Genomic DNA, 15072 nt, shown 5'->3' on the forward strand with positions numbered 1-15072 from the left:
TTTTTGAGGAACTGCCTGTTTTCCAAAGTGGTTGCACTATTTTACACTCCTACCAGCAATGTGTATCAGAGTTCCATACACCTCCCCATCATCCTCAAATCTTGTTATTTTCTAGTTTGTTTTTTAAACTATCCTAGTGAAGTTTCCCTCCACCCCCGGGTGGGTGTGCGGTATCAGAGATTGAACTCAGGAGCATTCAACCACTGAGCCACATCCCCAGCCCTATTTTGTGTTTATTTAGAGACAGGGTCTCACTGAGTTGCTTAGCACCTCACCATTGCTAAGGCTGGCTTTGAACCTGCAGTTCTTCTGTCTCAGCCTCCTGAACTGCTGGGATCACAGGCATGCTCCACCATGCCCAGCTGAACATAAAGTTAATTTCACTGTGGTTTTGATTTGTACTTCTTTGATGGCTAATAATGTACAGTATCTTTTAATATTAAGTACAGCAATTCTATCTACTTTCTTAAAACTTTCTAGACTTTCCCAAAATACTCAGAGATTGCCTTTTTTCTTTTCTATACTGACATGTACATTCTGAAAATGTCTTAATCCTGGCATGCACTCTTGATACCCCCATCCCACAACTGCCCCTGACATATGCACTCAGCACACACTTTCATTGATTATTACTTTTACGTTTGAGTTTGATGGCCAAATCCTAGTTGCTTCTAAGGCTTAACCAGAGTTCAGCAGACAAAACCAAATGAACTAACTGCTGTTTGTCAAATAAAATAATTTCAACATGTGCTGAACTAACACCTGTCATTAGCTCAACCCTGTTTCAGAGACCAATATGGACAACATGGTAGAGACCATCTTGTCTCTCATAACTAATTTCTGATGATCTATTTATTTACCTTAAGGTTCCTCATTTTTAAGTATAAAAGAAACACTTTCCATTTCTTTAAATTTCTCTAAAATTTCACTCCCAATAATGGGATTGGGGTGCTAAGAGTGAAGTCCTGAAGCAGAACAGGAGGAGAGATTCACTGCTTTGAAATTCCTCTGCCTGAAGGGGTTGAAGTTAGTATGGAGAAATTGTGACACTGAACTATGAGGAACATTTGCTTTGCTGTGTTTTCTATTATCTTAAAAATAAGGCCTTTTCTCCAAGCAGAAATCCACACAAACCTAAGAACTTAGAACTGATATTATATAAATCCAAGAGATCTAGTCATCTTCCTCTGATTATTATCATTAAATTGCTTGAAATTATTCTAAAGAAATTTTAAATTTACCTCTTAAAAATAACATTTTCTAGGACATCTTTAAAGCCCATATAAACTACATGATGTTATTTTTAAAGGGGTTCTTTTAAAGATCTTTTCTCCAGGAAGTATATTTTGGTCCAAGATAGTTCTACTATAAATTTTGCTAAGTCCTCAAAAAGATATTTTTAGCAAATGCTGAAGGAAAATTAAGAATTTTTGAGGAGGAATTAAGAATTAAGAAATTTACAAGCTTCTACACACTCACTAAATGATGTGACAATGCTTAAATTTTTACCAAGGCAAAAATATCTTTGGACAAGCTATTTTCTTGGGTGTTGGTCTCAAATTCCCTGTTGGGTGCTTTAACTAGAAGTACTTCCTCTTTTTAACATAAGGATTTCTTTTACTTTCCTTCCCTTCCCTTGTTTCTTTTTTACGTTGTGCTGGGGATTGAACCAAGAGTCATGAGATTGCTAGGCAAGTGCTTGACCACTGAACCCCAGCCCTAGCCCCACAGCTTATTATTATTACCTACCTATCTTTCTTCCTTCCTTCCTTCCTTCCTTCCTTTCTTTCCTTTCTTCCTTCCTTCCTTCTTTCTTTTTTTTTTTTTTTTTTGCAATGCTGAAGATAAAATTCCTGAGGTTTTTTTGAAGAAGACTTTCTAAAGCTTAAAAATCACTTCTTGGTCAGGCATGGTGGCCAAGTAACATAATCCCAGTATCAAAAGGGAGCTGAGGCAGGAGGATCATGCCTTAGTAACTTAGCAAGACCCTGACACAAAATTAAAAAAAAAAAAAAAAGAAAGAAAAAGAAAAAAGGAGTTGGGGGTATAGCTCTGTGGTAAAGTGCTCCTGGGTTCAATCCCCAGTACCACTAAAAATAAAAGAATTATTGGAATATGTCAAGATAAAGAAGCAAACACAAAGTTCTTTCTCATCTAAACTCCACCTTAGGATATTTTTTTTGTCCTTTTAAGATAAGTTTTACAAAGTGAATTTCTTAATATCTAGGGTTTCAGATCTTTCTATAACCTCAGTTTTTAAAAAAGCATTTTAGGAGATGAAAAAAGAAGCTTGCTATCTTGATCTCCAATGTTCTAATTAACATTCGCTTGTCAGTATCTGAACTAACATTTCAAATTTTCTGATCCCAAAACCAGTCCATTCAGGAATGTGGGAATAGAAAGTTTGTGTGAATATTACTCCAAAATGTATCCCAAATATACCCTTTCTATGGTCTCTATTAGCTTACTCTAGTCTAGAATGCATACCTTTCACCTGGGCTACTACCACTCTCCAATCTTCTATACATGTGGCAAACAACCATCTTCTCATTCCATGAATCAAATCAGGCATTCCCTTGCTAAAAAACACACTGGATGGTTTCCTAGTGTATGAGCAACAAAAATCAACCTGTGTGACTTATAAGGGCCTGAGTGATCAGGAGCTGGCCTATTTCATCCACTTCATCTCATGGTCCATCTCTTGGAAAGCACTCAATCTTTTCTGCCCCATAGCTTTGAACAACCTTTTTAAATGAACCTCTTCCAATTGATTCTTAAAAAAAAAAATAAATAAAATAAAATAAAAATTACTTGATGTTTATTCTTCAAACTGCAATTTAAACATGGGCATAGTTTTTTATGGTCTGCTTTTCTAATTGGAGGGTAAGACCCACATTGCCAGAAACATTGCTGAGCACCTAGTAGGGCATAAATAATTGGTGAATGAATGCCTATTATGCATTAATGCAATTAATTACTCCTATTCATGAATGCAAATGAGATGTCCCACACATTCTCAGCCTCCATTTGCTACTACTTAACAGTCTAGTTTGTCAATTGTCCTGCCAAAGCTTCAGTTATAGAAAGTTGGCCCTGGGAAAAGTATTTATTTTATGGGTCATTTCTCTGGAAATCAGTATCTGAATGAAAAGGGTAAATGGTGGCCAAAGTCATTTATCAGTGTAAGGCAACAACACTAAATAGCACTCCAACAGGGAATTTCACTTAGATATCCAACAAATACGTTATTATGTAAGAATAACTCTTTCCTTATCTCTATTCTTCAGATTTATTATCAATTGCTTTGAAAATGGTCCCTTCCTTGTTAAACTTATCCTGATAACATATATAAATCTGAACATATAACTCAGTTGAGCCCAAATTATGGAAACAGGAATGTTAATATGGCATGAGGCATTCTTCAATGTAATGTCCTTCTAAGGACTCAAATCATTTTCTCCATGTGCTTATGCAATTTGAGGAGTAGCATCCTTTCTCTTGGTTCATCAAAGACTATCTGCCTTAAAGCAATTAAGTTAAATTAAATTAGACAACACTTTAAACATAACTCTGACTGATGTCACATTTACTTTTTAAATGAATCTATTTATTAAATAAATATTAAAATGTCAAGATGATTCAAAATAAAATTATGGTAGGCCACACTATGCATTATAAGGTTTGGAGAACAATTGCTAGAGCCAGGTTTTCTTGCCTAAAATGTCCTTAACCTCTCTGAACTGCCTGTGACAATCCTACATTAGCTCTAAGCTACATGTCAAAAGTCCTCTGGGTAGAATTAACAACCCCCTTTTTCTTTCTCCCCAACACATTACATGTCAGCAGCTGGACCATTAGATGGAGGCAAATGAGACCTTCTTCAAATGGGCTTGAATGTCTTGGTGCCTAGTAGATTTCAGTATGGAATGAGTGAATATGTAATCTCATGTACTACATAGATGAACACTCTGTCCAAGAATTGAGTTCAACTTACAATGAAGCTAAACTGAGAAGTGAAGTTGTTCTAGGAGCCTTGCCCTCTTCTAGGACCTGGCTCACAGCTCCTTACTCAGAGTAAAAACTTATATATATCATCAATCTATTGGAACCTTTCTTCTAATTAAAACAAGCTGTCTCCATTCCACAGGGCCTCGTTAACGGTAAAGTGACATTAATGCTAACATTTTCCTAAAAACAGGAGACTAGGATTGCCAAGATCCTTACATATTACAACTATGCTCTGTGAGACCAGCAATGAGATGCTTGGCAGAGTGAATGTTAGTTTACTCCCATGTTCTAGTGAAAATAGTCAAATAGAATTTTTTTTTTTAAAAAGTTAATTAATTTTCATGTTGTTCAGTGAAGACATGTCTGGATCTTTAAAAAGAAGGATTTCTTATTAGCAATTCTGTTTGCATACTTGCAAGCTGGTGAAAAAACACTTTTTTTTTTGACTTATGACAAAAGACCAATGGGTTAGTTGTTCTAAGCATTAGAAATGGATTCCATTGTATCAATCACACAGTGTAAATATGGAGGTATTAGTTCTACTACCATTTCCATATAAAAGTTTACTCTTGGACTCAGAACCAAGACATTTTATATAGCCAGGAAAGTAACTGAGTCACAATAATACCTTGTATTTACAGACTATGTTCTTAAAATACTTATCAGTATGCCACTTGTCTTATCAGTTTACCACATCATATTGTAGGGAGCCACGATTGAGATTTCATTTATATTAAATGATGGAGAAACAGCCACTGATCACCTAGCACATAGATACTGCACTATATACATTACCACATTATCTCATTTGGTCTACACAACACCATTGAGACAGGTTTTATCACCCAATTTTGCAGATTAGAAAACAATGATTCTTGGAGGATAAATGCCTTTTTATGATTTTGGAGCTAGCAATTAGGGCAACTAAAAAAGTCCTCATTTTTTTTTTCTAAACTCACCTACAAGAAAAGAGCAGATTTATTTAATATGAATGTGTAGGAATTCACCATTTTAAGAAACAGATCAACTAAATCATACAAGTTACCAGGACAAAGCCAGAAAATACAGAGTTTCTACCTCTCTATAACCAGACACCAATTAGGAAAAACAGGATAAGGAAAATGATTACAGGATTTAACCCTTAAAGATATTATTTAATCTATAAATATCAAATTAAAATTTAATCTATAGATATCAAATTGAAAACTTGAAAACTTCATCAGGAAAGAAGTTTTCAAGTTTTCAATATTTTTCAGGTTATATCCACCATGGTAAGATATTTTGATAATTATAAGGGTTACTTTTACAGGCTTGGTAAGTTAGGGCAGTAGATTATTGTTTACTTTTGCAGGGGAAACAGCTCTTTCTTCAACCCAATGATACTGCTATGAAGAAAATTACCAATCATAGTAATTAGTTAGTTTGTGAACTGCTGAGATGGGTCTCCCACCCCAGGGCCACTGTGGCAGATCCAAAGACGAACAAAAGTCATTTGGAGTTAACCTCTGGGATTTTGTTTAGATGAAGTTGAACAGCAGTCTGTGCTCTTGGGTTGTGAGAATGTAAGCTGTGGTGAGTCCACTCTGAAAAGGACAGCCTGGCTTGAAAGTTGAGGTAACCTGGGAGAGTAGGAGGTAGAAAGAGGGAGATAGAAGTGGGGTAAGAGACAGAATAGAGAGAGAGAGAGAGAGAGAGAGAGAGAGAGAGAGAGAGAGAGAGAGAGAGAGAAAAGAAGAAGAAGAAGAAGAAGAAGAAGAAGAGGAGGAGGAGGAGGAGGAGGAGGAGGGAGGAGGAAGAGGAGGAGGAGGAGGGAGGAAGAGGAGGAGGAGGAGAGGAAAAAGAAGGAAGAATAGAGATAGAAAGAACATTTTAAAAAGACAGAGCAAAAGAGAGGTGCAGACACACCCACCTATCCCACTGACTGCAAGTTGAATCTGCATTCCATAGGCAGGTTTTCATCCCTGCACTTCTGTGGTTTGAGTGTCTAAGTCTTTCTTTTTGCTTAAGACATTGGCAGTGATATTTTTATTACCTACAATAATCAACATGTGAGAAAACATGCTTATTATTTTAGCAGGCTAAGTTCTAATTTCCATGTTCATGTCAAAGACAATGAATGATGTAACAAGTCAAATCAGCAAATATTTATAGAGACACTAGGAGAGGAAAGGTGGTATAGATAAGTGACAAATAACAGCTATACCAGAATTGAGGACCATCTTGCTGGGAAATAAACACCAAAATGCAAAAAAGAAAAAAAGGGAAAAAAGTATAAAATATAGATATAGTGTGTTAGTAAAGGATAAGCCATTAAAGCAAAATATGCTGATAATAGATATTATAGTGGTACAGTGGAGAGAAATAAAAGTTGGGGGACAACATCCCATTTTTAAGTGTCTGTAATTCTACTTGAGATTCTATTCACATGAGGGTGACTTGATGAGATGTTTCCCACTCTAAACTGGCCACACCCTCATTTCCCATCCATGCCCCTCCCAGGGCCCTCAAAGCATTCCTGAAATACCCATCTATTTACTACAGAAAATAGGATGGAAAAAGGGCACACCCAGAGAGTGTGCAGTTGGGCAGTCACTTGGGTTTCAACTCACAAAAGGGTTCTGGGCTTGGTTTAATGCCTTGCTGTCTTGAAGTTGTTAATTACTGAACAAGGGATCTGGCATTTTTGTTTTACATTGTTCCCTAGAACTTATGTAGGTGGTCCTGCACTAAAGAAAGGAACAGAGTTGTTCCTTTCAGATAAATGATTTTGCTCTTCAGAAGAGTTGGTTATCATTTGCTAAGAGGTGTAACAAATGTCAGAAGTCAAAAGATGAGCAGCATTCTCTCACCTGTCGTGTATTCCCTTTGAGCCATTTATTAAAAGCATATGATTCAGTAAAATTAGAATCTGTAGTGAAGAGTACTTGTATTCTGACAATTCACAATATTGCCAAAATCAAAGTAGGGTCACCAACCTGAGTCCAAGAGCCGCATAGCATGAAAGAGACACCACAAGCACCAAGCAGCATAAAAAAGATCTGGTTGGTGTTAGAAAGTTGAGGAAAAGCTTATTTCAGGCATGTCAAATATATATTATCCCATAGAAATAGGATTGTTGCTAATAATATAGTATCTCACAAAGCCACATTGGTTGAGACTGAGTATGCCTAGTAGCTGTGCATCTGACTCAGTCTCAACATTTTCTCTCAGAAGGCATCTCACCAGTTTTTATGTTCGGCATGGTGGTAGAGGTAAGAGCCATGAAGAGACTGCTCCTGTCCTTGTTTACCTGATGTGCATCAGGGCAGCTATTCTTGTACTTATTTCTGTCTCTTTGATGCCTAAATCATACCACCTCTGCTGTCACAATACTGTTATTAAAGTATTAAGGACTCTAATCCTAGACATGATGCAAATATTCATGCCAGGTGAAATGCTACTTTTTCCCATCGTCAATGTTTGTGTGAGTGAGTTTCAGATCCTTTTCTAGGGCAGTAAGTTTAGATTAGGGATGAAAGAAGGGAAGTTGTGTGCGTTATGCTAAGGTTACAAATGCTTCTTTTTTAAAAAAAGTTTCTCCCTTACAATTTTCTAACCTGAGCAAGCTTTTCTCTTTTTTTTTTAAGTAGAAAAATCACTTATTCCATGACTGAATCTGAAAGAAAGTAAAAATTTTAAAGCATTATTTATTAAACTATTAACATCTCAACTTTTAAGCTGACTCCTACTGATGCATTTTGAGATGGAAGCTCATTATGTTTAGAATGACATTTAAAGTGTTTTCCTAGGGCTGTAGCTCAGCAGTATAGCACTTGCCTAGCATGTGTGAGACACTGGGTTCAATTCTCAGCACCACATAAAAATAAATACAATAAAGGTCAATTGACAAATAATAATAATAATAATAATAATAATAATAATGTGCTATATAACACTTCAGTCAGTAACTTATGGTATATATGACAACGATCCCAAAGAAGTAAATCACCTGGGGGTGCCATGGACACGTAAGTTTATTTAAACACAGTTTGTGATGTTCACACAACCATGAAATCATCCAGCAATTTATTTCTCAGCACATGTCCCCATTGATAAGAGACATGTGACTTTGATCATAGGCGTGGGCACAGGTCTGGCATTTTCTACATGCTCAATAAACATTAGCAATTATTTCACCGGATTTAAGGAGATATCAAAACCTATGCTGACATCAGGGTTTCATATGGAAGCAGACTAAAATAAAGACAGTAAGCAGAAAATTGGAATTTTGTGGTAGTGATGAACCAAGTCTCTCAGGATGTATGTTTTCTAAAGCTCTAAAGCAAAGTCATTGTTACTGCAGGGATGTTAGGAAGTACACTAATTTGTTCGGTATTAGGCTTTGCTTTATAGTGTGGATTAAGTTTCCCTTTCATTTCCCACTAGACCCCGTTATTTAGGGAGGCTGAGTTGGGAGGGCTAGCTTTCTTCATGGCTTAATATTTAATACCCCTCTGTGGAATTTCATAATCACAAAGACATTGTTTCATATACTTAACAGGAGAAATTTTCCTTCATTCCTGAGAAGATTTATTTTAGGAAATGTGATGCAATTCCACAAGAATCTTGAAAGACCTTTTAAAAACTATTGATCATCCGTGTTTCTTGGTGACATTTGGATAAGAATGGTGAGACTGACAATATCCCGTGTGTGTGTTTGATCAAAAACAAACAGAAAAACTATTCCTCTTATCTTGATATCCCTTGCTATCCTGTTTAGTGGTAAGCGGGTTTATGATCCCAGTGGGGTTATTTGACCCTTCTTACATGGTTTGCTTGTGTGTGTGTGTGTGTGTGAGTGTGTGTGTGTGTGTGTGTGTTTGTGTCTGTTTTCATGACAAAAATTGTTTTACCAGATAGTGGTCCCTTCAAACTGACCCTACCCCCAGCTATTCTCTGTAGTGTCACAGCCTAGGGCTGACTCTTATTATTAAAACTCCAAATTCTGCCAAATGTCAGCACCCTTTTAGACTTGCTGCCCCAGGCTGAGGGTCATCTAATTTTTCATTCAGGCCATGAATGTTGGCAACTCCAGTGGTATTACACCTAATAAAATTCCAATTTTTAAATGCCATTGTGAAAAAGAAAATACCTACCTTTCTTGTAGAATAAGTTTGTTCTCTTTCTTCCAAAAGTCTTTAAAGTCAGAGCTGAATTCATGCCAGATACTGAAGAAAACATTTGGGGACACCTCTTTCTCTCCAAGTTTTGGTTTCATGAAGAAATAGGCTGTAGTCTCCAAAAAACTGTCAAAGCATATACACACAAGAACATAAAAGCTATGATTACTTTCCAATATGGGATAGCCTTTCCTCATCCAAATGCTGATTTCATTCATGCACAATTATTACTACCAAGAGGATTCTAACTCTTCAGGTACCAACAATAGTTCTTCATGGTTTCATGTTAGAGTTTTAGATGGAGATAGAGGTATCTGACAAGAATCCTCTTTATACTGACAACTATCCTAGTCCAATTTCATTTTTAATCACTTGTTATGTGTCTTGTATATTTCAGCAATGAACTATAAATCAAGTTTGGGCATACTGGAAGCAGTGGGCTTATACTTCATTTCTACACTCTAAGAAAATAATATTAGCCATTTGTCCAAAGCTAACATGTATTCCATTTTTACATTACATTATGTTGTTTGTATGCTATTTGTCCTCTTGCATTGTTGGCGGGGGAGTTGTAGGAAGAAAGTCCTAGGAGACAGCAAAAATGTCTGCCATGGTAGTTATTGAGTAGTTATCATATGGCAACTAGTATTGTGACAGTGGACTGATCAGGGCCAGTCTTTAGAAGGTGCAACTCAGAGGTTGCATCTTATTACAGCTACAAGAAACTCAGAGTTTTAAAAGGGTTTTTTGAGAAAGAACACATGATTAGTAAATGGTAGGTTTAAAACTCAACAAAAGTCTTCTAATCCCATTATCAATGCTCAGAAAAAGCCCTAAGCCATTGATTGATAATACTATGCATGGTGAGGGAACCTAGCCAGTGGGTCAGAACAAGGCCAGAAATGCTGCAGAAAATGGTGACATTCAAATAACCTTTGGCCTAAGGCAAGTACTATTTCTCCTACACAGAGCTCAAATTTGATTTATCCTGAAGTGAACCTTTGAAGGCAACTTCATGTAATGTCATGATTAAAAATATGTATACATATATACAAATGCCAACACATGCCTCTGTATTCAGTTTGCCATATTGTTGATGTCAAATTCCTACTATGAAAAATAATATGAGCATTTAAAGACAAGATATTTATGGTTAAGTACTAAACATATGACATAAAAAATAATACTACACACAGCTACCCCTGACTATGGATAGGAAAACAAAACCAAAGCCTAGAGATGAATGTGTGCATGTGTGACTATCCTACTTACCCCACCACCCCCCCCGTACCTGGGATTGAACTTTGGGTCATTCAACCACTGAGCCACATCCTTAGCCCTATTTTCTATTTTATTTAGAGACCAGGTTGCTAAGTTAGAGTTGCTAAGTTCCTCACCATTGCTGAGGCTGGCTTTGAACTCACAATCCTCCTGCCTCAGCCTCTCAAGATCTTAAGATTACAGGTGTGTACCACCATGCCTTTCTTTCTTTCTTCCTTTTCCTCTTTCTTCCTTCTTTTCTTTTTTTCTTTTTTTTAAATCTGGGATTGAACCCAGGGTATTCTACCACTGAGTTACATTCCCCAAACCTTTTTAGTTTTCATTTTGAGGCAGGGTCTTGCTAAGTTGTTGAAGCAATCCTCAAACTTGAAGTCCTTCTGCCTCAATCTCCCTAATTGCGGGGATTAAAGATTTATGCCAGTGTTTGCCACAATCTGCTGTTTTAAAATTTGCCTTACTATTTTCTCTGAGCAGCAATATTCTTAGGAACACTAGATTTTAGGTTCTAGGAAGAAATTACAACATTGACTTGATTGTATGTGTGGGTCTTAGGAATTTTGTTTCTCCCTGGTTAGCCTACTAGGAAAAATGTTACAGTGTAGTTAATTAATATCAAGAATTAGACTGTGGAGTAGAAGCACTATGTGAGAATTTAGCTGCCATCAGCTATGATAATGACATTAGAATGTGTCTGCAGAATGTATTGATAGTATTGGAACTGCCCAGAGATTAGATGGCAGCAGAGTGTGTAAATGGTCTAAAACGTATCCAAATCATATTTTGTTAAAACTGATTAAGAATACACATATATTCCTCCAGGGAAAACTTGTCATTTTTCTTAAAGAATATTTGTGACCTGCTAGGCTGAAATTAAGTCTCAAATCCTTCTATTGCTCAGGTATTGCTTTGCAACATTTTTCTGGTATTTGTACTTCAAAAGATCAGTTTTCATAGAGCAGATCAGTCTATCTGAGCAGATACATCTAAGCTATAATACCTGGTTCGTCCATCCAGTTGTATTACAACATTTTGAAACTTTATCACAAACAAACATTGTAAAAAGGTAAGAATATAGAATTTAGAAAGGGAAGACATGGAAGAGTGAATCTTGACTCTGTAACTATCTATATGAGCAAACCATTTATCATCATTGTGTTTTAACTTTTTCTTCAATAAAACAGAGATCATTAAAAAACAATGGAATATTACTCAACATTAAAAGAAAATAAAATTATGGCATTTTCAGGTAAATGGATGAAGGTGGAGAATATTATGCTAAGTGAAATAAGCCAAACTCCAAAACAAAAGGCCAAATGTTTTCTCTGGTATGTGGATGCTGATCCATAATGAGGGGATGGGATGGGTAGGAAAAATGGAGGAACTTTGGATTGGGTAGAGGAGAATGAGGGGAACAGAAAGTGCATGGGGGTAGGAGGGATGGTGGAATGAGATAGGTATTATTTCCCTAGGTACATGTATGATTGCATGAATGACTACATCATGTACAACTAGAGAAATGAAAATTTGTGCTCCATTGGTGTACCATGAATTGAAATGCATTCTGCTCTCATATATAACTAATTAGAACAATTTAAAAATAATTGTTTTTGAAGTCTAAATGGGGGGATTAAATTTGCAAAGTGTTTATTGAATATTTTAACACAAAACAAATTTATTTTATATTGCATATTATTTTACATTACATATTAGGTATTTTACATTGTATATGAAAGAACTATAAACGTATTTCCTAAAAATTTTCTCTAAATGTTAACTAATTCAATTGAGGCTGACTTATGAATTCCAAAGTATATATTGAATGTTTTAATGCAAATTTATTTTATATTACATATTAAATATGAATAGACAAAACTCTTCCTGAATTCCTTTACCTAAATCTGAAAGCAAGAGTTCCTATACACTTTGTAGCAACATAAGGTCACTAAAGAGGAGAGATGTCTTATCTGGGACCTTCTTCATTACTTATCTATACTGTGAGATTCTCTCAGAATGATCCTAGCACATAAGGATACAGTAGAAAAAGAAATGTAGTAACCAAGACAATGCAGTATTCAGAGTAAGGGACAACTCCAGAGATCATTGAGCAGTCCTGAAACTGCTCATGTTTTTTCTTAAATGGCCCTTTCTGAAAAAAGATAAGCCTATACTTCTTTCACTGCATACATGCAGATATTCTTTAATGCAAAGTAATAGAGTATCTCCACATGTAAAGTATCTCCACATGAATCCCATGTAAAAATGAAAGTAGCAACACACACACACACACACACACACACACACACACACACACACAAACACCAAAAAAAAAAAAAAATCAAAGCTCACAGGAAGATATCTCCTAAGACAGTAGGGAGTATAAATCCCAAATTCATTGAAGTGGGGACAAACCACTGACAACACAGAAGCTATGCACTTATATCACATGTAGAGGAGCAAGGAAGAAACAGAGGGACACCATAAAAACAGGAGAACCCCCAAATTATGATAAAGTACTCCTGAAAAGTGTGAGAGCCAATTTGAGTACTGCAGCTGAAACTTTAAAGGGTTTTACAAACTCCAATGCCTGTACAGGAAGAAAGGACATATGGAGCTAATTCTGAAAGGACTAGAACAGTCTGGGCTATCTGAAGTCCTCCTACTTACCAAGAGAAACTCCCTTTTTAGGTGAAGCTCTGCACTCACAGAAAATGCTGGGAGTAGAATTCAAATGGTGAAGGATAGACTCTAGGACAAAGAAACTAGAAAATGCTGGTAAAATGGAGGGGAGAAAAAAATCCCAGAAGGAATGAGGTCTTTTAAAAAATCATTACACAAATACAAAACAACAAAAAGAGTAAGATACACAGTAGTGAAGCTAGAAAGGTATCTACAATCAATCTTCCTTCTAAAAGTTTAGTGAAACTAATTTCATATAAAAATAAGAAAAAATGACTACAGTGGGAAAAGATATGCCAAAATACTAAGATGTTGAGAGCCACAAGGGGCCCCAGCAAACTTCCAGCTGATGATTGGCTCACAGGGGCCCCAGCAACATCTAGCTGATTGGCTCCTCTGTGGTGATGCTCATTGGGCTGTTTCCCCGCCCTTTCAGACCACGGAGCTGCTCATTGGGGGACTTCTTTGACTCTGCCCACGCGACCCAGCCAATCAGCCTCAAGAGCAGGAGGATTGTGGGAGTGTGAGAGGCTTGTGTGTTTGTGTGAGAGGCTTGTGGGAAGCTGGTGGTGACAGTTGGGCTCTGAGGGTTTTTCCTGAGGAGCTGTTTTGTTTGGCCTGTGTGGTTATAAACATCTCCCCTTACCCTTAGTCGCTCCCCGTGCGAGCCACCAAATGCGGCAGTCTGGCTGGGCGCAATTCAGGAGCCACTTGTCAAAAGAAACAAACTTTATTTTTAGAACCACACACTCCTATTTCTGTGAGACAAAGTAAACTTCAAGGAAAAATTACCAGAGCCTCATAGTATCATGATAAAGACATCAAATTATCAAGAAGATATAAAAAGGGGTTGGGGATGTGGCTCAGGGTAGAGTGTCTGCCTGGCATGCACAAGGCCCTGGATTTGACCTCCAGTACCACAAGAAAAAAAAAAAAAAAGAAGACATCACAATCCTAAATATATATGCACCTAATAAAGGAATTTCAAGTAATACAAAGGAAAAAAAAGCAGAATAAAAAGGAAAAACATAAATCCATAATCATAATTGGATATTTTTAACATCTCTTTCTTAGTAATTGGCAGAACTAGACAAATATATCATTTTAATGTAACTATCAACAAATTGACCTAACTGGATTGACAGGTGTAGAACATTAAAATCAATGGTAGAATTTAAGAGAGTACACAAAACATTCAGTGACATAAGCCATCATTAAAAAAAAAATACTCAATATATTTCAAAGGATGAAAATTATTCAAAGCATATTCTGTGACCATAGTGGTACTTTTTCTTTTTCTTTTTTTTTTTAAGTTGCATTTGGACATAATACTTTTATTTTTATTTGTTCTTATTTTTATGGTGTGCTAAGGATCAAACACAGTGCCTCATGTATAGCCATGCAAGCGCTCTACCATTGAGCCACAAACTCAGCTCCCGACCATAGTGTTATTAAATTATACAACAACAAAAATAAAATGTCTAGGAAAATTCAATTTGAAAGTTAATTATAATTTTTTATATAAATAATCTGTGGGTCAATAAAAATTAGAAAATATTTCAAACTGAACAAAAATGAAAACATAAAATATCAAAGTGTATGGTTATAGACAAGGCAGCACTTTGAGGGAAATTTAGTGCTTTAAAATGACTATGTTAGAAGCTATAGAAAAAATTAAACTTAATTATGTAGAAGAATTAAATAATAAGAGTGCAAAACAAAGAAAACCTAAACTTTTCCAAAAGTAATCAAGGCCAGATGTTGGTAAACTTAATAAGAATTCTGTAAATTTCAAGGTAGATATTTAAACAAATCAACTGTATTTCTACATACTATAAGGGACAACTAGAGAAACAAAATTAGAAAAAAGGGGGAATTTACATTATACCACAAAAAATAAAATAACTAGCAATAAATTAAACAAAAATTGGGTGGAAACTATAAAATA

General features: G+C 36.1%; 1 protein-coding gene across 3 annotated transcripts in view; it reads right to left on the reverse strand.

The window, feature by feature from the left end:
* Fmn2 (formin 2) overlaps positions 1 to 15072 on the reverse strand; it is a 336378-nt gene that overhangs the window by 23292 nt on the left and 298014 nt on the right. For 2 of the 3 annotated variants that reach the window (XM_078023011.1, XM_078023010.1), the window contains exon 16: positions 9144 to 9293. The exons of the other annotated variant lie outside the window; for it this stretch is intronic. In XM_078023011.1, coding sequence (XP_077879137.1) covers positions 9144 to 9293 — 150 coding nt within the window. The remainder of the gene's footprint in view (positions 1 to 9143; positions 9294 to 15072) is intronic. 3 annotated transcript variants of the gene reach the window in all.

The sequence above is a fragment of the Ictidomys tridecemlineatus genome, chromosome 10, assembly GCF_052094955.1.
Source record: "Ictidomys tridecemlineatus isolate mIctTri1 chromosome 10, mIctTri1.hap1, whole genome shotgun sequence".
NCBI lineage: Eukaryota > Metazoa > Chordata > Mammalia > Rodentia > Sciuridae > Ictidomys > Ictidomys tridecemlineatus.